This window comes from Marmota flaviventris, chromosome 5, assembly GCF_047511675.1.
Source record: "Marmota flaviventris isolate mMarFla1 chromosome 5, mMarFla1.hap1, whole genome shotgun sequence".
NCBI classification, from domain to species: domain Eukaryota; kingdom Metazoa; phylum Chordata; class Mammalia; order Rodentia; family Sciuridae; genus Marmota; species Marmota flaviventris.
This window is the reverse complement of record NC_092502.1, coordinates 115028069-115054514: the sequence shown is the minus strand read 5'-3', so window position 1 is coordinate 115054514 and position 26446 is coordinate 115028069. Positions and strand designations below refer to the sequence as shown.

The following is a 26446-nucleotide window of genomic DNA, read 5'->3' as shown; positions in this document are numbered from 1 at the left end:
AAAAAAAAAAAATTTTATTTTTGAGTTGGACACAACATCTTTATTTCACTGATTTATTTTTATGTGGTGCTGAGGATGGAAACCAGGACCTCGCACGTGTGAGGCAAGGGCTCTACCACTGAGCCACAACCCTAGCCCCTCATGGCTAGTTTTTGGAGAATTTTTTTCTTGTTTTTGACTTTAAAATCAGCAGATTTTAAATATTTCATGTGTACTTTTCAAAGAAGGAAATCACCCACCACCCTCACTAGCAGTTCAGCTGCCTTTTATTTGATCCATTCCCCCACTCTTGGAGTCAATGGCCCTGGAGGCAAATGCTCAGCTCTATTTGCCCGAATCCATCTGCCCAGTCCCTGGGCAAACAGAACTGCGACTTCAGCAGCATCTGCCCAGATTGCAAACATGTTCAACTCTCCCACTTTTTCTTCCTATGAGAGCTCTCTGGCACAGAGCGGGGACAGCTCTTGATGGAGTGAGGGAAAGTAGAGGGGAAGCAGCAGAGCGCAACAAGAGTCGAAAGGAGCAGGCGAAGAGGTCTAGAGCTGAGACCGGCAGATAAAAGGACCACTCAGTAGCGAGAGACTGTAGGCGAAAGTAAAGCGCGTGGACCGAAAGAGAGCAGAAGGGGCGCGCGGAGGCTGAGCATCCAGGCAGCTAGACCCCAAATCAGAAAAGACCAGCTGGGCGGAGCGGCCCGCGGGCGCCAGGGACAGCACGCGCTCAGTCGGAGGGCGCATCGCTCCGCCGTGCAGACAGCCACCCGCGATGAGTGAGACCAGCCGGCTGTGCTCCGGCTACTACAGCCTCAACCATACCTTCGTGGAGTCCTTCCAGTGCCCTCGGCGCGGCGAGGGGGCCGCGCTTCTCTACTGCTGCGGCTTCGCGGACCTCAAGTACTGCTGCAGTGAGCCGGGCAGCTACTTCCCCTACAAGCACAGCTACATGTGGAGCCTCAGGTGGGCTGGGCTGGGCTGGGCAGGGCAGGGCAGGGCAGGGCGCCCGCGCGTCCCGCGCCCGGGGCCGTGTCTAGGGTGGCGATGAGTGGTGTCGCGCTGGAGCCGGGGAGTTCACCTGGACTCCTCCACCGGTCCTGGTCAGGTCCCTTGGAAGCATGCGGAGCCTCCAAAGGGTTTGCGAGGGCCCAGGAGAGAAACCTCGCGGGGGCTCAGAACTCCGCCAGGAGCCAGGAGCGGAGGAGGGCGGACTCTGGGTCCCGGGCGCACCCGAGACCCGCCAGGACTGACCAGGCTCGGTTTCCTGTCTGCCTTGCGGACCTCTGGCCTTGGATAGGAGGAGAGGTCAAATAGATAAGTTAGGGTGAAGGTTTTAATTCCTCTTTGATTTGTTCATTTGATTCATTTAAACACAAAGGAGTCACCTGTGGGTCTCGTTTTAATGGATTAACCAAGGACCAGAGTATTTAGTCTCTTTGGAGGGCGGTGAAGAGTTGGTTTTGTTCCTTCAAACGTTAAAAAAAAAAAAAAAAAAAAAAAAGATGTGTGTGTGTGTGTGTGTGTGTAGGAAGGCGACTGGGCTTCATAACTTGCTCTTTTCAGAGGATCTGATACTGACCTTGCAAACCAAATTGAAGAGATTCCCAGGGAAAGGTAGAGCCTTTCCTTGCTCTGATTACACCCGCTGAGTAACCTTTCAAGGGCACCCTTTTTCCCCAACACCTGAGTCATTTGACCATTGCAGAAAAGTGAAGAGCCTTTCCAGGCAGTCTTGTTTTTCCTATGATGGGAATTTTACTTATTTCGACTAGTATTTACACAGACATTTTCATTGTGCAATGACCCCATTCTAAAAGTTTGAAATTGAACTTGATTCTTTGATTTTTGCCTGGAGAATAATGGGGTTCCAAGATTGTAGGAAAGAATCCCCTCCCACCTTGAACTGTTTCTTTCAAACTAATTAGTTAATTTAATTAATGTATGGGCAAGGAGGTCTGGAGGGAGGTGTGTGTGTGTGTGTGTGTGTGTGTGTGTGGAGAGAGAGAGAGAGAGAGAGAGAGAGAGAGAGAGAGAGAGAGAGAGAGATTCTGCTAGGAAGAGTTACAGTATTATTTCTCCCAGTCTCATAGCATGATCCTGAGTCCACAATAGATGACTAAACGTTATTTCTTGAAATAATAAAATAATTTTTTTCTGTATTGCAAATTTTGAAAAACTCTCAAAAGGAGTGCCTGCTTACAAGTTGTACTCATTAAGTTGTACTGGAGTGAGGCAAAACAGCAGAAAATGCCAGCTTCTGCTTAGCTTACTTGAGGAAGGAATCTGTATGGCACTGGCATATTACTTGGCCTTTTGGAAAATAGCAGTAATCCATCTCTGAGTCTTTGAAGGTGTTAATAACAGCAGAGCATTTCCAACAAAGACTGGCAACGCCTAAGTCAAACTCAATTGGAAACTATGCCTGAGATTCTCAGATCCCTAAATAATTCCAAAAGTGACAAGCAGCAGAAAATATAAAACCTTTCTAAGATTCATGAGGAAACAAAAGAGTGAACGACTTGCGGGGGCTTCATTCAGCACTGGCATAATGGGCAGTACAACTCGGTTCCTGAGAAACAGAAAAATTACTTTGATGGCATCAGCTGGCAATGTTAAACCTGTAGTTCTTGTGAGTTCTTGAGCTCTGAGAATACAATGGGGAGGTAAATTTATTAGAGCTTCATTTCCCTCCTAGTCTTTGCTTTTCACTTCTAATTTAAAATAGTTCAACTGTGAAAAATAATCCAGAAGTCACTAGCCCTTGTATTGAGATTCTGCATTTGCTGGAGAGAGACACACACAGTGGTAGTTCCCACAGGGTAACTGCAATCGCTTAGTAGGAACATTGCTACAATAATGTGAAAGCAGCTTCCAATGTTCTCTGAGGGCTTAAAAAACAACTGTTACCTGGTGCTATGAGGAGAGGAGAGCTTTCCCATGTGTTGCCCATTCCTGTTTTCTCTCCCCCTATGAATCCCTAAGTTCTTAGGATTTCCTTTGATACTTTATCTAGGACCCAGAAAGATAGTGCCTATTGGACAGGGCTATGCATAAATGGATTTAAGCATTTGTTGAAATGTATATTGAGGAGACTCCTACAGCTCCATCTCTACCCAGAGTTTAAACTAGAGTTTTGCATACATAAAGCAATGCTTTTATAGCCTGGAGCTGTGACATTTTCAGCTTGAGACATTTTCAAGATTATGAAGAACAGCTTTTATACCAAAAAGCAGAAATGGCATGTTTTCTTTTTATCTTCCCTTCAAATTTCATGGCCTGTTTTTAAAATGTGTACATGACAAGTTCATATAATAGATGTTGTCTTTATTTAAATTGACAATTTTACTTTTTAATTGACTAAATCACTTACTCACTTTGAAGACTTTTTAAACTTCTCATTTCAGGAATCTATAGATGTCTAATCTCCTGTGGGCCTTGTTCACCAAATAATATTAAGTGGATTACATTTCCATGTGTTTGTATAGAGCAGAGAGATTCCAACCCACCCTGACACTTAGAATGTACAAGTCAGCTTTGGTGCAAATATGAAGAGCTGCCACACACAGAGAATCTATCCATTTAGAGGAAAGTGCACCAAATGGGGGCAATCCCCAAGTTTAAATATATAACTCTGTACTTCCTCAGCCATAAAATTATCCAGTCTTCACTTAGGTGCAGGGCTATTGAAACTGGGCCAATATTAATAAATCAAGCACAAGAATCTCTGGAAGTCTGACTCCATGTTGTAGCTCAGAAGGTGATTTCTTATTTGCAAGGATGATTTATCTCCTCAATCAAGAGTAAGTAGAGTGTCCTTAGCCCTTCTCCTTTAATACTATTCTCCTTTATCCCAAAACAATGATGCTTCTAGCATTTCTCATCAAATTCCCTCTTCCCTCCCTTTTGTTAGGCTTGTTAGGGCTCTAATCTCTGCGAGACAGCAGAAGCCTTAAGGCAAGCCAAGAAGATAATGAAAACGGTTGTAATTTTCAGTGATGTATGTTCCATATTACTACAGATTGATCAATCAGCAGTCAGTTATTACCTACTTTCATTTTTTGAATATGTTCTATAAGCTAAGCCCTTAATAAGTGTTTACAGCACTATGAAAAAGTCAACTGAAATATTTGCTCTTGAGCAGCTTAAAATCCAATTGTAGGGACTGGGGTTGTGGCTCAGTGGTAGAGTGCTTGCTTAGCATGTGTGGGATCCCGGGTTCAATCCTCAGCACCACATAAAATAAATAAATAAAATAAAAGTATTGTGTCCATCTATAACTAAAAATATTTTAAAAATCCAATTATAGATATGCACACACACATATGTGGTTCGAGAAGCATATGTTTGAATGGTAGTCATTCAAAATGATGCTTTTTTTAAGCTCCTATTTTAATTTAATAGAGCTAAGTTCACAGGTTCAAGAAGACTAAATTACTTTTGAAATGGTTAGCTTTATGGGTAACTGCATAAAAGGAATTATTGCAAATTTACTGCAGAGAAAATATGATTGAATATATATCATTTTTGGAGAAAAGTACAAGAGCTTTTTTTTTTTCTAGGTGCTGGAGGGCATAGTATTAGGCCTTTCTAGACAGGAAAAATTCAGACTGAAGATGGAATAAACAGTTTGTGTACACTGTTTTTCTTTCATTCAAAGCTTTTTCTCTTTTATAACAATTATCGTTTTTTATATCAATAAGTGGTATCTCAAATATGTTTCCAAAAGAAAAGTTTTATGTTCCTAAATATAAAATAAAAATGTTCCTAAATGTAAAACATAAAATATATGTTTTATATTTAAGAATATAAAACTTCATGACTTTCACAGAAGCAAATATATTTTCTATTCATCTTTTATTGGTTAGCCTGATATTTCTTTCTAAAAGATGGTAATTGGAGATGTTTATTTGAGATTTTTTAAAGTTATCTAGGGATCATGTGACCTTATACCTATATCATGAATTCACAGTTTTCCCTACTTACAAATACATTTAAAAGGGCCTTGAAAACATATAGAGAAGATTTAATAATAACATGTTGGTAGAAAAAAGTGAAGTACAGATTTTAGTCATTTACTGTTTATGTGAAGGTATAATTTGGTTATGAATGATCGAAAATGTGAACCAACTTGTTTAACCCTGCTCCATAGTTTGTGTGCATACCAGCCTGTGTGACATGGTTTTTCTGTTTTCCTCAGCATTGGTGCTCTGATTGGATTGGGGATTGCTGCCCTTGTTTTACTTGCCTTTGTCGTCAGCGTCTGTGTCCTTTGCTATTTATTTCTGTATACAAAACCTCAAAGATTAGACACTGGCCTTAAACTTCATCACCTAGAGGCTTCTTCTGCTCAAGAAGGTAATCAGCATCCATTAATTGTAATCAATTACCTGTGCTCTATCCAAAATGCTAACTGTGCCTAGGTAACCTATCATACTGTTAACAATGAATGCCTTTTAAAAAATCTAGTTTATTATGTATCTTTGTAAAATTTACCCTGAATCAGACCTTAATGATGAGATACCTCAAGGAAATTGTACTCAAGGAAAAGTAGCAGCAGGATATAAATGTTCTCATGAACAGTAAATCGTTGTTCTAGTAAATCCACTTTTATGTCCTTTTCAGTTATTAAGGTAAAGCCTCTTGAAATTTTTAAATTTTGGTTTTTGATGAAGCCAATGAAGTCAAGTAATTAGAAGAACAAAATATCTGATAGTTGATTCTCACTGTTGTATTGCTTTAAATTGGTTAGTCCGTGGGTGGTTAAGAATTTACTTGTGTGCAAAATCTGGAGGAGCCATAAAAAATAGGTATATAAAATAATTTCAAAATTAGAACACACTTTCAGTTCTCTGTTATTGAATATATTACAAACTAGTTAATTTATATGTGAGTATAATGTGACTATAAAGTAGAAAGAAATTTTTATGTATGGTTTATGGAGTAGCATCTCATTAGTCTCTCAACTATAAAGTGCTGTACAAATCATAGTTGTTATCATTATTATAATCAGAAAGAATTGTTAAAATTTTGTGAAAATAAGTGTTTATTAGTGCATTAAAAAGAACTAGTCATGAATTCTATTTTGACATGAATATATTTAGAATATAAAGTATAGATATGTATCCTAAATATATATATTTAGGATACATAGAGAATATGACAAATTAGAATATATGTTTAGAATCTATATACATATTTAGAATGACACACAGTGCTTACTTGCTTCTGTTTAAAAGAAAAGGAAAATCTTTATTTAAAAAAACGGAGAAAGGCCCCGCTCATATGATTTTTAGCTGAACACTGAAACTTATCTTGCTTATGGAATATCTGTCCTTAAGGAATACCTTACCTTATAAAGCACATCACCATGGAGTGATTCCATTAGTTCTAATCTTCCTCTCTGTAGAGGAAGGAGAGGAGTCTCCTCTCTCAGAAGGTGTCCTGTGTCACAGAATAGGGGGCCAAGATTCTTATGGAGTTCTCTTCCTGAAACACTGGTTGGAGACTGCGTAACCAAATTGATAGGTTGGTAGCTGAATTTAGTCCAGATGATTTATACCTAGTTTCTCTACAGGCACAGTGATGCAATGGATGGTGATTTTCAAATAATCGGATAGTAAAATCAAGTTTTTTTCAATTGCTTAGATAAAGTCTCAGTTCTTAAATTTTACTGTGCCTAAGAATCACTTAGGGACCTTGTTAAAAACAGAAATTTCAAACTCTGCCTTTTTGAAACAAGTAGCTCCTCTTCCAGCTTCTGCCCTTGCTCACCTGCTTTCTTCTCTCCACAGAGAAGCCAAGGAAAGCCTGTTAAAACCTAAGTCAGACCATGCCACTCTTCTGCTCAAAACCCTAACCTCCCCATTTCTGTACATAAATGAAACTCTATACTGTGAGCTACAAGGACTTCCATGGTCTGCACCCTTGTTTCTCTCATCTCCTTTTGCCAAGCCACATTGACCTCTTTGTCATTCCTTGATATTCTGAACTCAGAAACTCTGTACATGCTATCAGCATTGTTTAGTATGCTCTGCCCTTAGTTATCTACATGACTTTCTACTTTCACCATCTTTACTCTAAAGTCCCCTTCCCAAAAGTACTTCCCTGGTCACCCCATCCCTACCATATTTCATACCCGCTTTGTGCTTTATTTTTCTCATAAGCATTGACCACTAACACACTTTATATTTTGCTGATCAATTGTCTGGCTTTTCTCTACTCCAAGTAGAAAATGGTTTCTAAGAAAGTAGGATTTTTTGCCTTGTCTGCCCACTATTATATCCCTAGTGCCCAGAATACTTAACAAACATTTCTTGAATTAAACAAAAGGAGTAGCACTGCATCTCTAGTGGAGGTGATCAAAGGAGCATATTTTGAGAAATACTGACAAAGTATTGTCACTGTTATAGTCACCCAACATTCATTGAGTGCCTCCTTTGCACAATACATTGTGCTAAATAAAAATTGATTATTTTTCCTGATTTACATTTGCTCCCAAATTTTGTTTTATGTTGGCTTTTTGATTCAACTTTGTAGTCTGCTTAGCTAAGGCAGTGTGTAAATGTTTTTCCTATGAAGTTAGATAAGGCTGCTTTCTTGCAATGCAATATCCCCATTCTGCTCCTCTCAAATATATTATATGTATCAAACCAGTAAATTAATTCAGTACACCTTTTTCTGAGTCATTGCTATTGGTAAAGCAGGGATTTTATGATCTGCCTTCCTGTTGGTTTAAAACGGGATGGATTTGGTCCCCCTGGTTGATTTTAACCAAATCAGATATAGTAGAGACCCCCAAACAAAAAAGTAATCTAAATGCCACTGGAATAGGGAGAGAAAATGGCTTATATTTGAAGTGATAATTGAATATTGCTGTACAATTTGTTAAATAGCATGTTCCATTCTAGTGATTCTCCCACCTAGCTAAAGATGCCATTGTTATAGCTATTGGGAAAACAAGTCAGGGGACTTACTTCATTTAAGAGATATCTTAAAGGTTAAAAACATAATAAAATATTTGTATATCAAATCAAGCATGGAAACTACACCCAGGAAAATTGGTTTCACCCGCTAGGGCTCTTTCCTTCAAACCTATCTATTCCGAAAGGTCAATCTCCCATTATTTTAGATTAATTTTTATAATTGAGACTCTTTTTGTTGTGGGCAATTTAAATGGCCTAAATGGAAATGTGCTCTTTTGCATATGTTAACACTGACTTAGGGCGCTGGACTTTTTCTTTTCCTACAAATAACAATAGTCTAAGTCTAAATTAGTCTAATCTTATCTTAAGTCTAAGATAAGGGGTAAGAAAGATACCCCTCAGTGTATCTTTTTCCTATTATATTTCATTTAAAAACATTTTTTTGTAGTTGTACATGGACAGAATGCCTTTATTTTATTTGTTTATTTTTGTGTGGTACTGAGAATGGAACCCAGTGTCTCATGCATACTAGGCAAGCACTCTGCCACTGAGCCACAGCCTAGCTCTTGTATTTCATTTTTAATATATACAGTTTAAGGCTTTAAATGAACCTGGAAGAATCAGGTCTGTTCCTGGTAGGGATTGTAGACTTCAACTGGGATACTTTCCATGCTCACTCTATCCAGAGCACCTTTTGCTAAGCAATTGGTGGGCTTTTAAATTGTGTCCTATAACCATTTTCTTCTTAACATTTAAAAATTTGTTCTAATTAACTATACATGAAAATAGACTGCATTTTGGCATGTACATAAATGGAGTACAACTTCTCAATCTTTTAGTTGTACATAATGTAAATCAAACCAGTCGTGTAATCATATATGCACATAGGGTAACAATGTCTGATTCATTCTACTATCCCATTTTTGTGTTTTAGTATATATATATTTCAAATGCCACTGACTGAGTACCATGACTTGTGGATTGTTCTGTATAGGACATTCAGTTCCTGAGCAAAAGATGGTTCTGTAAAGGACATTTTTGTGAGCGTGCAGTCCTGGAGGTGAGGGCTCATTTCCTAGGCTGTGGAAGAATTGATGGCTAATAGATAAGCAAACAGAGGAGCAAATGTCCTAGATTTCAAACTTTTCCTTTGGTGAATCCTTTAAGGTTTATCAGAAAGGAACTCAGCTCCCCAGAACTCTTAAGGAGTGGAAATTCTAGAGGGGAAAGCTCTGCTTCCAGCCTTATATGCTTAAAATTTGAAGTTTCCTATTTTGTTTTTAAAATTTGTGGAAATTTTCTATTTGACTGCATAATATAATGTTTGCTTTACTGTGAAAATGACATCTTTTGCCTCCCATGTCTGTGTAAAATTGCTCCAGGAAGATAAAGCATATTTATCCCCTGGCTTTGATTATCCATTGATACCCTGGCATTGTGGAGGTGATGGAGAAGGAGCAAATAGAAGTGTCCTTAGAAGCAGAGGTTTTTTTAAAAAATAAAAATTAGAAGACGAGATTTTACTAGAGTTGCTTGGCACACACACACAAAATAATAGTCATGTGGGAATAATAAACACCTCAAGTCTGTATTTGATGGTTTTGTTTGTAAAAGCAACTGATATAAATGAAAATGGGTTAAATAAATTAGCAGCAAGGCATTGTCTTGGAGAAAGACATAAGTTATTTTTGGAATACTGAAAAGTAAACTGGAAGATCACATAATCATTTATTTTGCCTGTGATCAAAGTAGGACTAATATTGGCTTAGAATGGTCTGTTAAATTTCTTCTTCTTAGAAGATACCCGTGCTTCCTGAGAAAACTTTTCTTTCAGTTCATGTTCATTGTAGAAAAATTAGAAAATACATTGAAACAAACAAATAAATGTCACTCATGATCCCAGCACAGAGAGGAGAGATATTAACACTGTGGTGAATTGAACTTCATGGACTTTTCCCCCTTTGCATCTATGCATAGATAGATGCATGTAACAACCTGGGAAAAATGGGTCTTATGTTCTCTTCCACTATAAAATATTGACATCTTTTTTGCCAGTAAATACCTTGCCATCAATTTATTTTATTTTTTTATTTAATCGATTTTTTAAATTTGTTTTAATTAGTTACACATGACAGTACAATGACCTTGACATATCATACATTTGAATCAGATGAGAAATAATTTCTCATTTTTCTGAGTGTACAGGTTGCAGAATCACATTGGTCATGCAGTCACATATATACACACAGTAATAATAATGTCTGTTTCATTCTACTATCCCTCCTATCCCCCATCCCCTCACCTCCTCTCCCATCACTTCTCTCTACCTAATCTAAGGTAACACTATTCTTTTTTTTCTCACACTTTCATACACGTATTTTGTGTAATGATGAGGGTCTCCTTCCACCATCCATACAATTCCCCTTCTACCTCCCTTTCTCTCCCACCCCTCTTCCCTATGTAGAGGTAATCTTCTTTCCATGCTTTTCCTCCCTACCCCATTTTGAGTCACCCCCCTTATATCAGAGAAGACATTCGGCATTTGTTTTTTGGGGATTGGCTAACTTCACTTAGCATAATCTGCTCTAATGCCATCCATTTCCCTGCAAATGCCATGATCTTATTATTTTTTAGTGCTGAATAATATTCCATTGTGTATATATGCCACATTTTTTTTTTATCCATTCATCCATTGAAGGGCATCTAGGTTGTCTCCACAGTCTAGCTATTATGAATTTTGCTGCTATAAACATTGATGTGGCTGTGTCCCTGTAGTATGCTGTTTTTAGGTCCTTTGGGTATAATCTGAGAAGAGGAATAGCTGGGTCAAATGGTGGTTCCATTCCCAGCTTTCCAAGGAATCTCTATACTGCTTTCCAAATTGGCTGCACCAATTTGCAGTCCCACCAGCAGTGTATGAGTGTACCTTCCCCTACCCCCCGCATCCTCACCAACACTTGTTGTTGTTTGTCTTCATCATGGCTGACACTCTTACTGGAGTGAGATGATATCTTAGAGAAGTTTTAATTTGCATTTCTCTGACTGCTAGCGATGATGAGCATTTTTTTATATATTTGTTAATTGATTGTATATCCTCTTCTGAGAAGTGTCCCTTCAGGTCCTTGGCCCATTTGTTAATTAGGTTATTTGGGTTTTTTTGGTGTTTAGCTTTTTTGAGTTCTTTGTATACTCTAGAGATTAGAGCTCTATCTGATGTGTGAGGGGTGAAAATTTGTTCCCAGGATATACTTGCCATCATTTTAATCCATTTTGTTACATTTATGATGTAGCATGATTTTAAAATTTTAAAGTATTTTTATACTTCCAGGAAAGTTTCAAGAGAAGTATAGAGCACCAATATATATCTTTTCCTGGGTTTTCTAATTGTTTATATTTTGTCTCATTTATTTCATCATAGTGACTCTGTTTTCTGAACTATGTGCCTTTTTAATGATACATATGTCAGTGTGTATTTACTATGAACAAAGATTTTCTCTTACATAATCACTGTACATTAACCTAAGTCTGGAAATACAACACTGGTGCAGTAACGCTATCTAATTTGGAGTTTATATTCAGATTTTTTCCATGTCCTTAATAGCTATTTTTTTCTTATCTATGATCTAGTCCAGAATTACATCTTGAAATTAGTTGTATTTCTCTTGTTTCCTTTAATCCTCAGGCTTTGTTTGCCTCACGATCTTGACTTTAATTTTTTTTTTGTAGTTGTAGATGAACAGAATGCCTTTATTTTATTTGTTTATTTATTTAGTTATTTTTTATGTGGTGCTCAGGATTGGACCAAGTTCCTCCTGCATGCCAGGCAAGCACTCTGCCACTGAGCTCCAGCTCCAGCCTGATCTTGACATTTTTTTGAGAAGTAAAAAAAAAAACCAGAAAACAACTATTTTATGTAATATTGCTCAATTTATGTTTATCTGATGTTTTCTCGTGATTAGAGACAGATTATCCATTTTTGACAGGAACATCACAAAAGTCATAGTCTAATGGCATCACAGGGGACACATGATATTGGTTTGTCCCATTATCAGTGATATTAACCTGGATTACTTTGATTAAGTTTGTAATTGCTGGGTCAATCCATTGTAAAGTTACTATTATTTTTTCTTTGTGATTACTAAGTAGTTTGTGGTAAGGTAATCCGAGAGTACAAAAATATCCTGTTTCTCTTCAAACTTTCACCCAGTCATTGATGATTAAAATGGAGACTTTCTAATCTAATTTTTTCCTTCTATGTTTATTAGTTGTTATTTCACTACAAAGAAGAGATTTCCTTCTCTTGCCTATCTTAGTCTAATTGTGCTACTATAACAAAATACTTTAGACTGGGTAATTTATAAAGAACAGAAATTAATTTGTACAGGGCCTGAGGCTGGGAAGTCTTGGATCAAGATGCCACCAGATCCAGTGTCTGGCAAGGGCAGCCGTCTCTTTCCAAGATGATGCCTGTTCCTGTGTGTTCACACGGCAGGGGAAGGAGTGGGAGAGTGGAAAGGAGCTACCTGGTTCCCTAAGCTGTTTTATAAGGGGCACTATTATATCTAGGAGGGTGGAACTCTCATGGCAAATATACCTCTTAATACTAGAATTTAGGGGTTAAGTGTCAAAATATGAATTTTGGAGGGACACATTCATTCGAGCCACAGCATTACCTTTATTCATTAATATTGGTGTGGACCCACGAATTTTTCATTCTAAAATACTCAATTTCAATTACTGTTTACTCTGATCCATGCATTATCTAAGATTTGATCAGTGGAACTCTATTAAATTGGACCTTGTGTCCTTTTGAAATTTGTTCATCATTTTAGGAACCCAACATTTTTTTTACTTTTATCACAAGATACTCCAGGGCATTTTGTACTTTCCCTGTTTTAGTCCTGGAATCTGCCATTTCTCCAAGAAGCCTAGTTCATTTTAGCTGGGAATGGTATTTAGAAATCAAGATCTCAGTGTAACATATTTTATTGAATTATTGACTTTGAACTAGTTTCCCTTTTTTTCCCCTATTACACATACAGTGGACATTAAAGAATTGTCTTAGCATAAATTCCCAGGAGTAGAATTCCTGGTTGAGGGAGGGCACAAATATATTAAAGGCTTTGGATACAGGTTAACAACTACCCTCCAGAAAATTATCATTTCATACTTACTTGTTTGCATATGTCCTCTGTGATACTGAGGATTATTATTTTAAAAGATATATATTAATTTCATTGAGGAATAGTGTTTTATTTTAAATTTAATTAGCATTTTTTATCTTTCCATTTATTTTGTGGTATATTGTTTACTCATATCTTTCACCCTTTTTTTCTATGAAAGTGTTTACTCTTTTTCATCCACATTATGAGTGTTTTTTATAATTGTTTCCCTTTTAGTTTTGTAGTGACAATTTTTCAGTGGTAGAAGTTTCTCTTATTGTGGTTTCTCATTTTGGTTCGTAATTTGAAAGCTCTCCCCTCACTATAAGAGATAAATATTTTTACCTACATTTATTTTAATATTTATGCCTTTTGTACACATTTAAGTCTTTAATAGTCCTTTCATTTTGGTGTAAAATGTGAGATAGATATCTGCCTTTCTTTTATTTTCCAGATAATGTGCCAGTTGTTCAAATATTTATTGCCTAATCCATCTTTCTTGTGACAATTTAGATTGTCATTTGTCATAAACTAAGTTTTTATGTATACTATGGTTTGTTTTTAGGCTTTTTGTTCTGTTAAATTGATTGGTCTGCTTATTCTTAAGCTAGTAATATACTTTAAAATTATTGTTGTTATGTAATTTAATATGTGATTAAGTAAGACTACCATCTCCTCTCTTCTATTATGCTTTTCCTTTTTAAAAAAGGTTCTTGGCTATTCTTACAATGTGCAAGTTTCCAAATAAACTTTTTAATCAGATTGCCAAATTTTAAAAAGTGATATTTTAATGAGTTTATCCTCAATTTATAGATAAACTTGGGAATCTACTTTTCTAAATAGACTTAACAGTCTCCCCCGCCCCACAAAAGAAAAAGAGAAGAAGAAAAGAAAAGGAAGAAAAAAAACAAACTTCCACTCAAAACACTTATTAATTAGACTGTCAAAAATATTTAGTAATATCACTTTTTGTTTCAGCAAGACTTTTAAAGAACCATTGCATTTTTCATAGGAAATGGGAAAATTTGTACTCAATGGCATAAAAAGCCACCCATATCCCCCTAAAAGGAACTTTCAACTTAAAATAACAAGCCTGGAACTCCTATGACTGATTTTGTTCCTAGAAAGTAGCAGCAAAGCTACTGCTACCTTTAGCATTTTGAGAGCTGAATGCCTTCTCAGGGTATACAGTCAGGTGGTTCTAGCTCATGCTGGAACCATCAAGCAAAATATAAAAATACTGTGAAATATTCATTTTAAAGAATTTAAAATATCTGTTAAATTTTCTTGTAAGCCATGTTAATATCAAGGGTTGGAAAAATTTAACAAAGCAGAAAATGAAAAAACAAATGACCAACTCTGGGAAAAAATTAGAATAGGGGGAAAAATTCTGCATAGATCTGTCTCTACTCATTGATGAGTGGGTGGAGCAAATATGCAAGTCTAAGAGTCTAATTTTCCTGATGATTTTTAAGCTGTCTTTATGTGAAATATCATACATATCAAGGGAAAGACAGGGCTCTGAACAATGGAGACATGAGTAGACCGATAGACCACATGGCAAGTTTTATGCACTTCACTTTAACTCCAATTCAATCCCATAAATCCTCATGCACAATTTAAACAGATAAATTTCAAGCAAGAAAATAGAAGGTACCATCAAAAGCCTACCAACCAAGAAAAGCCAGAACCAGATGGATTCGCAGCTGAGTTCTACAAGACCTGCAGGAAGAATTAATACCAATTCTCCTCAAATTATTCCATGAAATAGAAAAGGAAGGAACCCTTTCAAACTCATTCGATGAAGCTAGTATCATCCTGATACCAAAACCAGGCAGAGACACATCAAGGAAAGAAAATTTCAGACCACTATCCCTGATGAACATTGATGCAAAAATTCCCAATAAAATTCTGACAAATCACATACAAAAACATATTAGAAAAATAGTGCACCATGATCAAATGAGGTTCATTCCAGGGATGCAAGTTTGGTTCAGCATACAGAAATCAATAAATATAATTGATCACATCAATAGACTTAAAGATAAGGATCATATGATTATATCAATTGATGCAGAGAAACATTTGACAAAATATATCACCAATTGATCATGTTTAAAAAACTAGGAATAGTAGGAACATACCTTAACATTGTAAAAGCTATCTATGCTAAACACAAGGCCAGCATCATTCTAAATAGAGAAAAATTGGAAGCATTCCCTCTAAAAACTGGAACAAGACAGGGATGCCCTCTTTCATCATTTCCATTCAACATAGTCCTTGAAACACTAGCCAGAGCAATTAGACAGACAAAAGAAATTAAAGGATACAAATAGAAAAAGAAGAACTCAAACTACCATTATTTGCTGATAACATGATTCTATCCTTAGAAGATCCAAAAACTCCACCAGAAAACTTCTAGAATTAATTAATAAATTCAGCAAAGTAGCAGGATATACAATCAATACCCGTAAATCAAATGAATTTCTATACATCAGTGATGAATCCTCTGAAAGAAAAATTAGAAATACTACCCCATTCACAATAGCCTCAATAAAATAAAATACTTGGGAATTAACTTAACAAAAAAGGTGAAAGACCTCTAGAATGAAAACTACAGAATACTAAAGAAAGAAATTGAATAAGACCTTAGAAGATGGAAAGATCTCCCATGCTCTTGGATAAGCAAAATTAATATTGTCAAAATGGCCACACTACCCAAAGTGCTATACAGATTAAATGTGATTCCAATTGAAATCCCAATGTAATTCCTTATAGAAATAGAAAAAGCAATCATGAAATTCATTTTGAAAAATAAGAGACCCAGAATAGCCAAAGCAATCCTTAGCAAGAAGAGTGAAGCAGGAGGCATCACAATACCAGACCTTAACCTATACTACAAAGCTATAGTAACAAAAACAGCATGGTATTGGCACCAAAATACACCTGTTGACCAGTGGTACAGGATAGGAGACACAGAGACAAACACACATAAACATTATTATCTCATACTAGACAAAGATGCCAAAAACATACTTTGGAGAAGAGATAGCCTCTTCAACAAATGGTGCTTGGAGAACTGAAGATCCATATGCAACAAAATGAAAATAAACTCCAATCTCTCACCCTGCACAAAACTCAACTCAAATTGGATCAAGGACCTAGGAATTAGACCAGAGACCCTGCACCTAATAAAGGAAAAAGTAGGCCAAATCTTCATTACGTTGGATTAGACCCCAAATTCCTTAACAGGACTCCTAAATTGCAAGAAATAAAATCAAGAATTAATTAAAGGAATGGACTCAAACTAAAAAGCTTCTTCTCAGCAAAAGAAACAATCAATGAGTTGAAGAGAGAGCCTACATTTTGGGAGTAAATTTTTGCCACATGCACATCAGATAGAGCACTAATCTCCAGGATATATGAACAACTCAAAAAATTTAAGATTAAAAAAACCCCAAACAACCCAACCAATAAGTGGGCTAAGGAACTGAACAGGCACTTCTCAGAAGAAGATACACATTCAATCAACAAATATATAAGAAAATGTTCAACATCTCTACCAATTAGAGAAATGAAAATCAAAACTACTCAAAGATTTCATCTCACTCCAGTCAGAATGGCAGCTATGAAGGATACAAACGAAATAAGTGTTGGTGAGGATGTTGGGAAAAGGCCACACTCATACATTGCTGGTGGGACTGCAAAATGGTGCAGCCAATCTGGAAAGCAGTATAGAGATTCCTTGGAAAACTGGGAATGGAACCACCATTTGACCCAGCTATCCAATCCTTGGTTTTCAACCAAAGGACTTAAAATCAGCATATTACAGGGACACAGCCACATCAATGTTTATAGCTGCACAATTCACAATAGCTAAATTGTGGAACCAACCTAGATACCCTTCAGTAGATGAATGGATAAAGAAAATGTGGTATATATACACAATGGAATATTACTCAGCATTAAAAGAGAATAAAATCATGGCATTTGCAGGTAAATGGATAGAGTTGGAGAATATAATGCTAAGTGAAGTAAGCCAATCCCAAGAAACAAAATGCCGAATGTCTTCTCTGATATAAGAAGGCTGATTTATAATGGGGATGGGGAGGAGCATGGGAGGAATAGAGGAACTTTAGATAGGGCAAAGGGGTGGGAGGGGAAGGAACAGGCATGAGGGTGGGAAAGATGGTGGAATGAGACAGACATCATTAACCTAAGTACATGTATGAAAATGTGAATGGTGTGACACTACTTTGTGTATAATCAGAGACGTGAAAAAATGTGCTCTATTTGTGTAATATGAATTGAATGTCATTCTGCTGTCATATATAACAAATTAGAATTAATAAAAAAAACAACTACTCTAAGATTTCATCTCACACAAGTCAGAATGGCAGTTATCAAGAATACAGAGAAAAATAAGTTTTAGCAAGGATGTGGGGGAAAAGGCATTGCTGGTGGGACTGCAAATTAGAGCAACCAATCTGGAAAGCAGTATGGATATTCCTTAGAAAACTTGGAATGGAACTACTATTTGATCCAGCTATCCCACTCCTCAGTATATACCCAAAGGACTTAAAAATCAGCTTACTATAGTAATGTAGTTACATCAATGTTCATAGCAGCTCAATTCACAATAGCTAAACTGTGGAACCAACTTAGATGCCCTTCAATAGATGAATGGATAAAGAAACTGTGGTATATATACACAATGGAATGTTACATTAAAAGAGAATAAAATCACAGCATTTGCAGGTAAATGGATGAAGTTGGAGTGGGACTGCAAAATGAATCAATATGCATTTTGTTGTCATATATACCTAATTAAAATAAATAAATTAATTAAATAAATTTTAAAAATCAGGCTGGGCATGTGGCTCAAGCGGTAGTGTGCTTGCCTGGCATGCGCGGGGCGCTGGATTCGATCCTCAGCACCACATAAAAATAAAATAAAGATGTTGTGTCCACTGAAAACTAAAAAATAAATATTAAAAAATTCTCTCTCTCTCTCTCTCTCTCTCTCTCAAAAAAAAAAAAAAAAAAAAATCAAAGGAAACTGTTTTATTACAAAAGCCAAAACCGAAATCCTTTTAGGGAGCAGTTTTGAGATTGCCTGTTTGTAGAAGTGAACCAGCTAGGTTAGTAGCTGCTATAAGATTTCAGCATGGTACCCAGAAGTTAGGAGGCTCTGCCAGACAAAGCAGAAAAGCTTAATATAGTTTTGCCTGAGAGTGAAGAGATAAACACCTACAGAGGTCCCAAGATTTTAAAAATATTATGAGATAGCAGTCAAGAGCAGAGTTCACAAGGAGAATGGTAGGATAAACAGATCTCTGAGGAGTTGCTCTGAAAATAAATGCAAAGTTTAAGTTTTAACATAAAAAGTATGTTGGTCTAGCTGTGATGAAGACAGGTAGAAAGACTGTGGCTGACAAACTGGATTTAAATTTTGACAGAGGCCAAAGATTTAATTAATTAATTAATGTTTAAAATTTTGTTCTTTTTAGTTATACATGTCAGTAGAGTGTACTTTGACGTATTACACATACATGGAATATAACTTATTCTAATTAGGATGCCAGTCTTGTGGTTGTACATGATATGGAGCTTCATTGGTTGTGTATTCATATATGAACATAGGAAAGTTATGTCCAATTCATTCTACTGTCTTCTATTCCCATTCCCCCTCCTTTCCCTTTATTACCCTTTGTCTAATTCAACTTCTATTCTTCCCTCCCGTACCCTTACTGTGCATCAGTATCCACATATCAGAGAGAACATTCAGCCTTTGTTTTTTTGGGATTGGCTTATTTCACTTAGCATGATAATTACTAGTTCCATCCATTTACTGGCTAATGCCATAATTTCATTCTTCTTCATGCTGAGTAATATTCTGTTATGTATATATACCACCTTTTCTTTATCCATTCATCTGTTGAAAGGCACCTAGGTTGGTTCCATAGCTTAGCTATTGTGAATTGAGCTGCTGTAGTCACATCACTGTAGTATGCTGATTTTAAGTCCTTTGTGTATATATTGAGGAGCGGGATAACTGGGTCAAATGGTGGTTCCATTCCAAGTTTTCTGAGGAATCTCCATACTGCCAAGTCTTTAATTTAAATGCCAGTCTAGGAAGCATTGGATTAAAGAAGGTTGAGATTTACATATGATAACCAGACCCTGCCCCTCAAAAACCAAAACAAAACAAAACAAAACAAAAGAATGGCAATAGAAATCAAGCTACATAAAGAGGAAGGTGTCAATCCAAGGAAGAACTGAGATGCTGGATTTTAGCGATTTCCACTCAACTAAAGAAATGGAGGAATTAAATCAGAGAAACTCTTTATGTGCAACAAATCCCTTAGGAGTTCAGCGATTTTATAAATTTCTTATTTAAAATCAAATCCATTTTGTAACTTTGTAACAGAAAAGAGGCAGCTTCTTTTATCCCTACTTTGTTGGTTAAGAAATTCATTTCTAGTTTATAAAAGGAAAACTCTGAAAACCAGAGGTCACTGAGATGCTTCCTTTTTTTTTTCTTTTAAAATTATCCCAAAGAGATGTTGACTGAAGTCTGTTATCACCTCAGCTCCATTCATTGAAGTTGTTTTTCTGTATATTGAATTATTCTAAATTACTGGGGGGGGTATTCATTGAAAGCATTTTAGTATTTTTATGAACTACAGGAAAAGAGTGAACACTAAAAATGTTTGAATGCTTATTTAAGAAGTATTTTCTTGTTCGCATAGCAAATTGGTTTTGCTGGGAGAACTGCTTTGGCCTAAGAAGTCAAACAAGAAATTATCTTTGTACCTGATACTGGAAGGATCCAGTAGCCAAGTAAATAAGGAAGTGGAATTGGGGAGTGAGAGTCTTTATAAGAACTAGATGAAGGAAAATTGATAATACTGGAATGTATTTTGAAAATCTTTAAACCTCACAGGGCAGTAGATGGTTCAAGAAATTCCTTCAGTTGTTAAGAGAAATACATAGTGGAGACGAGAGCTGTTAGAATGGAGACAACTTTAAGAGAAGCCCCAAGTAACAAGGTTAGGAAGTTATGTTCAGGTTTTTTCCCATTAAATAATAGTGATGACAAAAACCTGCATTTGACGAAGTAGGAAAAAACACTTGGAAGTCTGATGAAAATATTATGAATTTAAGTATATATAAAAACTTAGGAAAAATGAAGGAATTGATTTAAGAAACACTACATTTTTTTCAGGCTTTCAGGAATTTCAAAAGATTAAAAATTTAGATGTTGAAACAAATGCTAGAATAAGATACAAAGGCTACATAGATAGTATGACACTAATTTAGATGTTGTAATCTTTATCCTTACCTGCTATGATACTGAAGAGTAAAAACAATGCTAAGCAAATAAAAAAAATATCCCATAAATATCTTAATTCATGTCTTTTTCTTTTTAAAATAATAGTGAAAAAGTGGATATTTAGAATTAGCCAGTTGGACTCTGTTTAGATCATCCCAGTTTTGTTGGCAAGATTCAAAGCATCAGGAGGCAGTGGGATATAGGCCTTCTTCTCTCCACCAGGCCTGACCAGGGTGTTGGTCTTGGCCACATCAGTCACAGAGCTTCTTGACAACCTATTTGAGCTGTTGCTAGTTGTCTTCACCTTCTTCATCAGCCACTCAGGGGCTGGGGATCTTGATGGCACAGTGATCAAGCTTCTTTCTGCCAAGACAAGGGTATTTGGATAGCCTCCACATCTGCAGTTGTTTTGGCCACTAGAAGGTGAGTGGTGTATCTTTGTGTGGTGTGTGTGGTGTGTGTGCGTGTGTATGTGTGTGTGTGTGTGTGTGTGAGAGAGAGAGAGAGAGAGAGAGAGAGAGAGAGAGAGAAAGAGAGAGAGACACTAAGGATACCTTCTGCCTTTTTGGCCTTCAAGACCTTTGCTTTGGCTTTGGGAAAGGGCAATAGTTTCCAGCTTCTCTTTTGGCACCATCTTGGTGAAAAGGTTCACTTTGGTTTTCAAATATTATGATAAATAATTTCAAGGACCACTATGTAGAATATATTCCATTCTTAAGAGTTTAGTGACTAAATTTGAATCTAATGTATGTTTCAGTCTACTTTGTAAAAAAAAAAAAGCCAAGAATTTTCCAGTTCCTAAGTTTCATGCCAGCTTTCCCTACTACATTTATCTTAAAAAGCTTGTTATTGGGCAAAGGGCTATTTCTCAGGATAAAGAATCTTGTACCTATAACAAATTAGCTTTAAAAAAATCTAAAATTATTGGTTAGACATTATGATGGATGTTTGGAAGTAGAACATTAAATAACATTTTACCACCAAAAAAGTTCAGAAATAATGTAATAAAACCATACAGTATACTACTCTAGACTCTGGATATTAAATTTACAATATTTTAAATACCTACCCCAGAGATCTATACTCATGTTTCAGATCTTTGGACTGAATCTGAGAGCTGCAGGGAGACATCATCCTTCAAAATTTGTAAATAATATTGCCCTTTGAGTGATGAACCATAGAATTGACCCAGAGTAGGGGAATCCTGTTTGACCCTAGAAAGTTGTTTACTTATAGGAAAGTATTTTTTACTTACAAAAAGCAGTTTACTTACAGAAAGCAGGTGTTTTGAAATGAGCAGAGCCAGGAAGTATTAACATACCTAAAGTGAGGCTTAGACTTACCCAAAGAAAAACAATTGAAAAAAGGCTAGTTGAGCCCTGCACGTTGGTGTATGCCTGCAATCCCAGCAGCTCTGGAGGCTGACACAGGAGTATGACAAGTTCCAGGCCAACCTCAGTGACTTAGTGAGGCCCTAAGCAACTTAGTGAGACCCTGTCTCAAAATAAAAAATAGAAAGGTCTCAGTGGTTAAGCACTCCCGTGCAATCCCCAGTAAGGGGAAAGAGCTAGTAGTGACTTTCCTAATAGAATAGGGAGTGTTGTCCATTGGACTTCCTCTTAGGCAGGTCTGGACAGATTTTCTAAAGTCTGGTTGCTGGAGAATAAGGGACACTAGAATGCTGAAGGTGGCGGGGAGAGTTAGGTAGATAGATTGCGCCTACATGCCAGGCAAGTGCAAGGAAATACTTGTGTATACTGAAATGCCAAGTATAAGAATGGCAGTGGGGAGGTTGAGCCAGGAGAAGTAAGCAGGGCCAGATCTATAGCCAAACCAAGTTTAGATATGACCCTGAAGAGTTTTAAGCTGTCAGCTCTTGGTGCTTTGTGAGTCTAAATGTTGACTGCTATGATATTGTTGATAATGATGCATACTTTCTCAGTTGACACTGTGCTTTGATCATTTTCTTGGAAGCCACCTTTTAAAATTAAATGGCTGCATAAGACCTCATGCATGGTCCTTTAGTTAAAAATCCCCCTATTGGAAATTTAAGGTGCTATTTTTAAAAAATTGAAAATAATTAGTGAACATCTTTGTGCATATGTAGAACTTTTTGATCTAATTTTCAATGTTTTTCTTGGGAATTTCATATGAAACTGGATCACAGGATAGGAGCATTTCAGATTTCAGATGTATGGCTTTACACTCTCATCATGCTATACCTTTCATCAAGAATTACTTTTTAAAAATCTGTGCCCAATTGAAAGATGAAAAATCATCTTACCTTTTAAATTTACTATTTTAATTAGCAAGATTGCAGGTTTTTCATGTTTAGGAGCCATCATATATTATCTATTTATTTATCCACTAAGAGGTTTTACTGTTTTATGTATTCACATGTAAGAGTTAGTATATCAGACTTGCATCATTTGTTCTAAACAATGTTTCTTAGTTGGTTTTCCATTTTGTCTTTTGCCACCCACAATTTTAAAGTTTTTATTATTGTGAACTTTCAATCTTTTAATTTCACTTAAACCAAATTTGTTGAATACCAGCTACATGCATTTTTCTAGACATGAATGTCGAGATATATGAATGAACAAAATAGCTAAACATCCCTTGGCATGTTACATTTTAAGTAATGAGAGACAATATATAATAAAACAATAAATCAGTAAGCTATATTAGAAAATAAGTGTTTTGGGAAATGAAGGGCAGAGAAGATTGGAGATGGAGGGAATATAGGCTGCAATTTTCAAATGTTTAGGTTCTAACTTCTGGGTCAGGACTTGAAGACAAAGGAATTATTGTACAAATTGGCTTGGGGAAAAGCTACTTGATACAGTGAAGTCAATACAAAGGTTCTATGGTTGGAACATGCCTGAAATTTTTGATCAAAGTGGTTAGTAAACTAGGTAGTGAGTAGAAAAAGACAAAGTTGGGGAGTTGGTAGTATGAGTATGAGATCATGGGGACCATTGTGAATACGCAGGAGAAATGGAGAGTTCTGAGAAGACATAACTTATTTAGTTTTTTAAAAAATTTTATACCTTTATTTATTTTTATGTGGTACTGAGGATTGAACCCAGTGCTTTGCACCAGCTAGGTGAGTGCTCTACCACTGAGCCACAACCCCAGCCCCTGCCTTATCTCTTAAAGGATTACCCAGAGCATTGTGCTGAAAAGAGAATAAGGGTGGTAGTAAAGGTAGCGAGAAGCAGTAACAGATATATCTCAAAAGTATAATCAATAAAGCTGAGTGTGGTGGCACATGCCTGTAGTCCAGTGGCTCGGGAGGCTGAGACATGAGGATCGCGAGTTCAAAGCCAGCCTCAGCATCAGCAAGGTGCTAAACAACTCAGTAAGACCTTGTCTCTAAATAAAATACAAAATGAGGCTGTGGCTTAGTGGTCAAGTGCCCCTGAGTTAAATCCCTGGTGATTGTGTATACACATACACACACACATCTGGTTGGATATAGGGTTTGCTTATATTTTAGTGCCTAGGATACTTAACAAACATGTCTTAAGTGAATTGAATTGTGTAGCACTGCATCTCTAGTGCAGGTCATCAACGGAACATAGTTTGACATAGGTAACAGGTGGTCAAAGAAAGGGCATCCTGGAAGCCAAGTGAACTGTGTCAAATGGTGCCAATAGGTCAAATGAAGATGAACTAAACTGATAATGTAGCAACAGGGAAGTCATTAGTGATGTCTGTGATTTTTTTCCATTGCATCTTACACATTTATGTATTATTTAATTATCTAAAATTTTATGTATTGGTAAAACATACATTCATTATTTCCACATTCAACTTTTATAACACTGTTCATTGAATAATGATCCATTTCTTTGTTATGTTCGTCAAACTGCTGATTAGCGAAGATCCATATTCCTCTATCTTGCTCATTTTTGACTATTCACATCAAAGCTGATTATGATCCAAAGACGTAATACTGTTGCAAATTATAATTATTGATTTTAAAGTAATTATTCAGTTTATGCATAGGACAGGGACAGATACTTTGATGAAGCAACCCAGAAATTTTTCCCTCCTTATCAAATGTGTAGTTTCATTATAGAAGCATGAAGGAAAAAGGTAAGCATGGAATTAAATTTTTACTCCTGCGACTGAATATTTCCTTTACATAACTTTTAGAAGAATGATTTAAAATCAACTTTGAAATGACTCTTTCTTAACTCATCCACATAGTATTTTCAGGACACCATGCTTAGAACACTGCTATAAATTTTTTTTTAGCACAAATGTTAGGCCAAAATTTTTAATGTTATAATTTCAAATATTTATTTTTTTTGTGTTTACAGGCAACCTAAATAGAAAAACCAAAGCCCTCAATTCAAATGCAGCATCAAATTCTACAAATGAAACATTCTATGAAGCTGAAGATAAAATTCAAGAAAAAGAAGTGGATACAATACAAATTAATATTGCTTATTAAATAAAAATCCTGTTTTCAAAGCTCACTGGAGAGCAATAAAAATGAATTTTAAACAATAGTTCGTAATGTTGCTTTTCAAATATTTGCCACTCACAAAGCAAGACACAGCTGCATTTTAGTCATTCAATTTATTCAACTCTAAGATTTTGATTGATATTCATGTGCATAAGTTTACTTTTATTTCTAATTAAGATATTTCTGCATTACATGGAATTATACTAATTCTTCAGGAGAAATAAGAATGTATTGACAATACAGATAAACAAACATCTCAGTGAGGAACAGTGAGAAATTTATGTCATATCACTACATTTCACAACTTTTTTGATATAAGCAAATATTTTTATAACATATGGAATTGGATAGGTAAATGTTAGGGGAAATTGTCTTATAAATTTATGAGAGCTAGCATGTTCTTAAGTCTCTTAGAAATCAACCCATGCCTTTTGGAGGATTTTCTAGAGATACAACATATTATTCCTTATAAAACATAACAAAAAATCACATTATATAATCTGTGCAGTATTTTCTGTATTTTAAGGGATACCATAACAAAAACCCTTTGCTTGATAAATTCCCTAAAATCTCTAAAATGAATAAAACCAACCAGTTCTCTGGTTCTACCTAATACTTACCACCCAAACATGTAGAAATAACACTTGATTTGGCAAATTACAAATGTTTTTAAAGACTTATTTTTAAGTCCATAAATGTGATTTCTATTTTAAGAACACAGACATGGTTTTATAAAGGAATTCAACAGAAAAAAGGAATAACCAAGACAGCTCCTCTGTATATATCTGCTGCAGTATGTAAGATTTCTGTAGTTAGAACACCAGCCTTTCAAAATGTACTGAACACAGCTTCTCTGGTCTTGTATAACAAAAGAATGCCTTATTGTTCTTGAGCATGCAAAGCTCAGAAACTTTTCCTCATTAGGCTTTCAAAATTTCTATGAAAAACCATGGATATCTATCTTCTAGACCAGTATCGTCCAAGAGAAGTTTCTGTGATGATAGAAATGTTCTTTCTATAGCTTTACCATCTGGTACATTAGCCACCTAAAATGAACTTAAATACCCACATGAGGCTATATTGACAGCAGAGTCCCAGATCATTATCACAACATCCTACTGTTTGAGTTGGATTTCACATTCAAAAGGAGTACAACTTTGCCAAGGTTGGAATATTAAAATTGCTCAGAGTGTATGTGAAGTTTGAAAGCTGAGATATTTCATTATAAAAATTATATTTTACAAGGTCATAAAAGTGGGGAATTTTCAATTATTTTTGTAAAGTCATATTGAGCTTTTAATGCTTTACATAGCTTTGATCTTAAAAAAACATGAAATTTGCTATCTTGACACAGAAAGTAATAATTAATATTACTATTTTGTTTTAGATGAATATCTAGGTTGAGAAAGTTTAGTTAAGGCACAAATACAGTTCAACTTTTGTTGTTCAGGGGCAAGGGCAGATGCCATATGACATGAGAATCAGGAAACTTAGACTCAAGGCCAGTCAAGTGCTCATGTCCCTCCGACTCCTCCCATCCTATGGGAGAAGCATAC

At 36.1% G+C, this 26446-nt stretch overlaps 1 protein-coding gene across 1 annotated transcript; it reads left to right on the top strand.

Annotated features, from left to right (window-relative positions):
- The first annotated feature begins 765 nt into the window (after positions 1-765).
- Positions 766-24875, top strand: Shisal2b (shisa like 2B). The gene is made up of 3 exons (XM_027951613.3): positions 766-956; positions 5191-5348; positions 24742-24875. The coding sequence occupies exons 1-3, from the start codon at positions 766-768 to the stop codon at positions 24873-24875; spliced, it is 483 nt and encodes a 160-aa protein (XP_027807414.1).
- Positions 24876-26446: the final 1571 nt, after the last annotated feature.

Excerpts from the sequence above, each read along its gene's own strand:
- Shisal2b (XM_027951613.3), top strand. The coding sequence starts at position 766 with ATGAGTGAGACCAGCCGGCTGTGCTCCGGCTACTACAGCCTCAACCAT. Across the intron at positions 957-5,190 it reads AGCTACATGTGGAGCCTCAG|CATTGGTGCTCTGATTGGAT; the intron begins GTGGGCTGGGCT and ends TGTTTTCCTCAG. Across the intron at positions 5,349-24,741 it reads GGCTTCTTCTGCTCAAGAAG|GCAACCTAAATAGAAAAACC; the intron begins GTAATCAGCATC and ends TTGTGTTTACAG.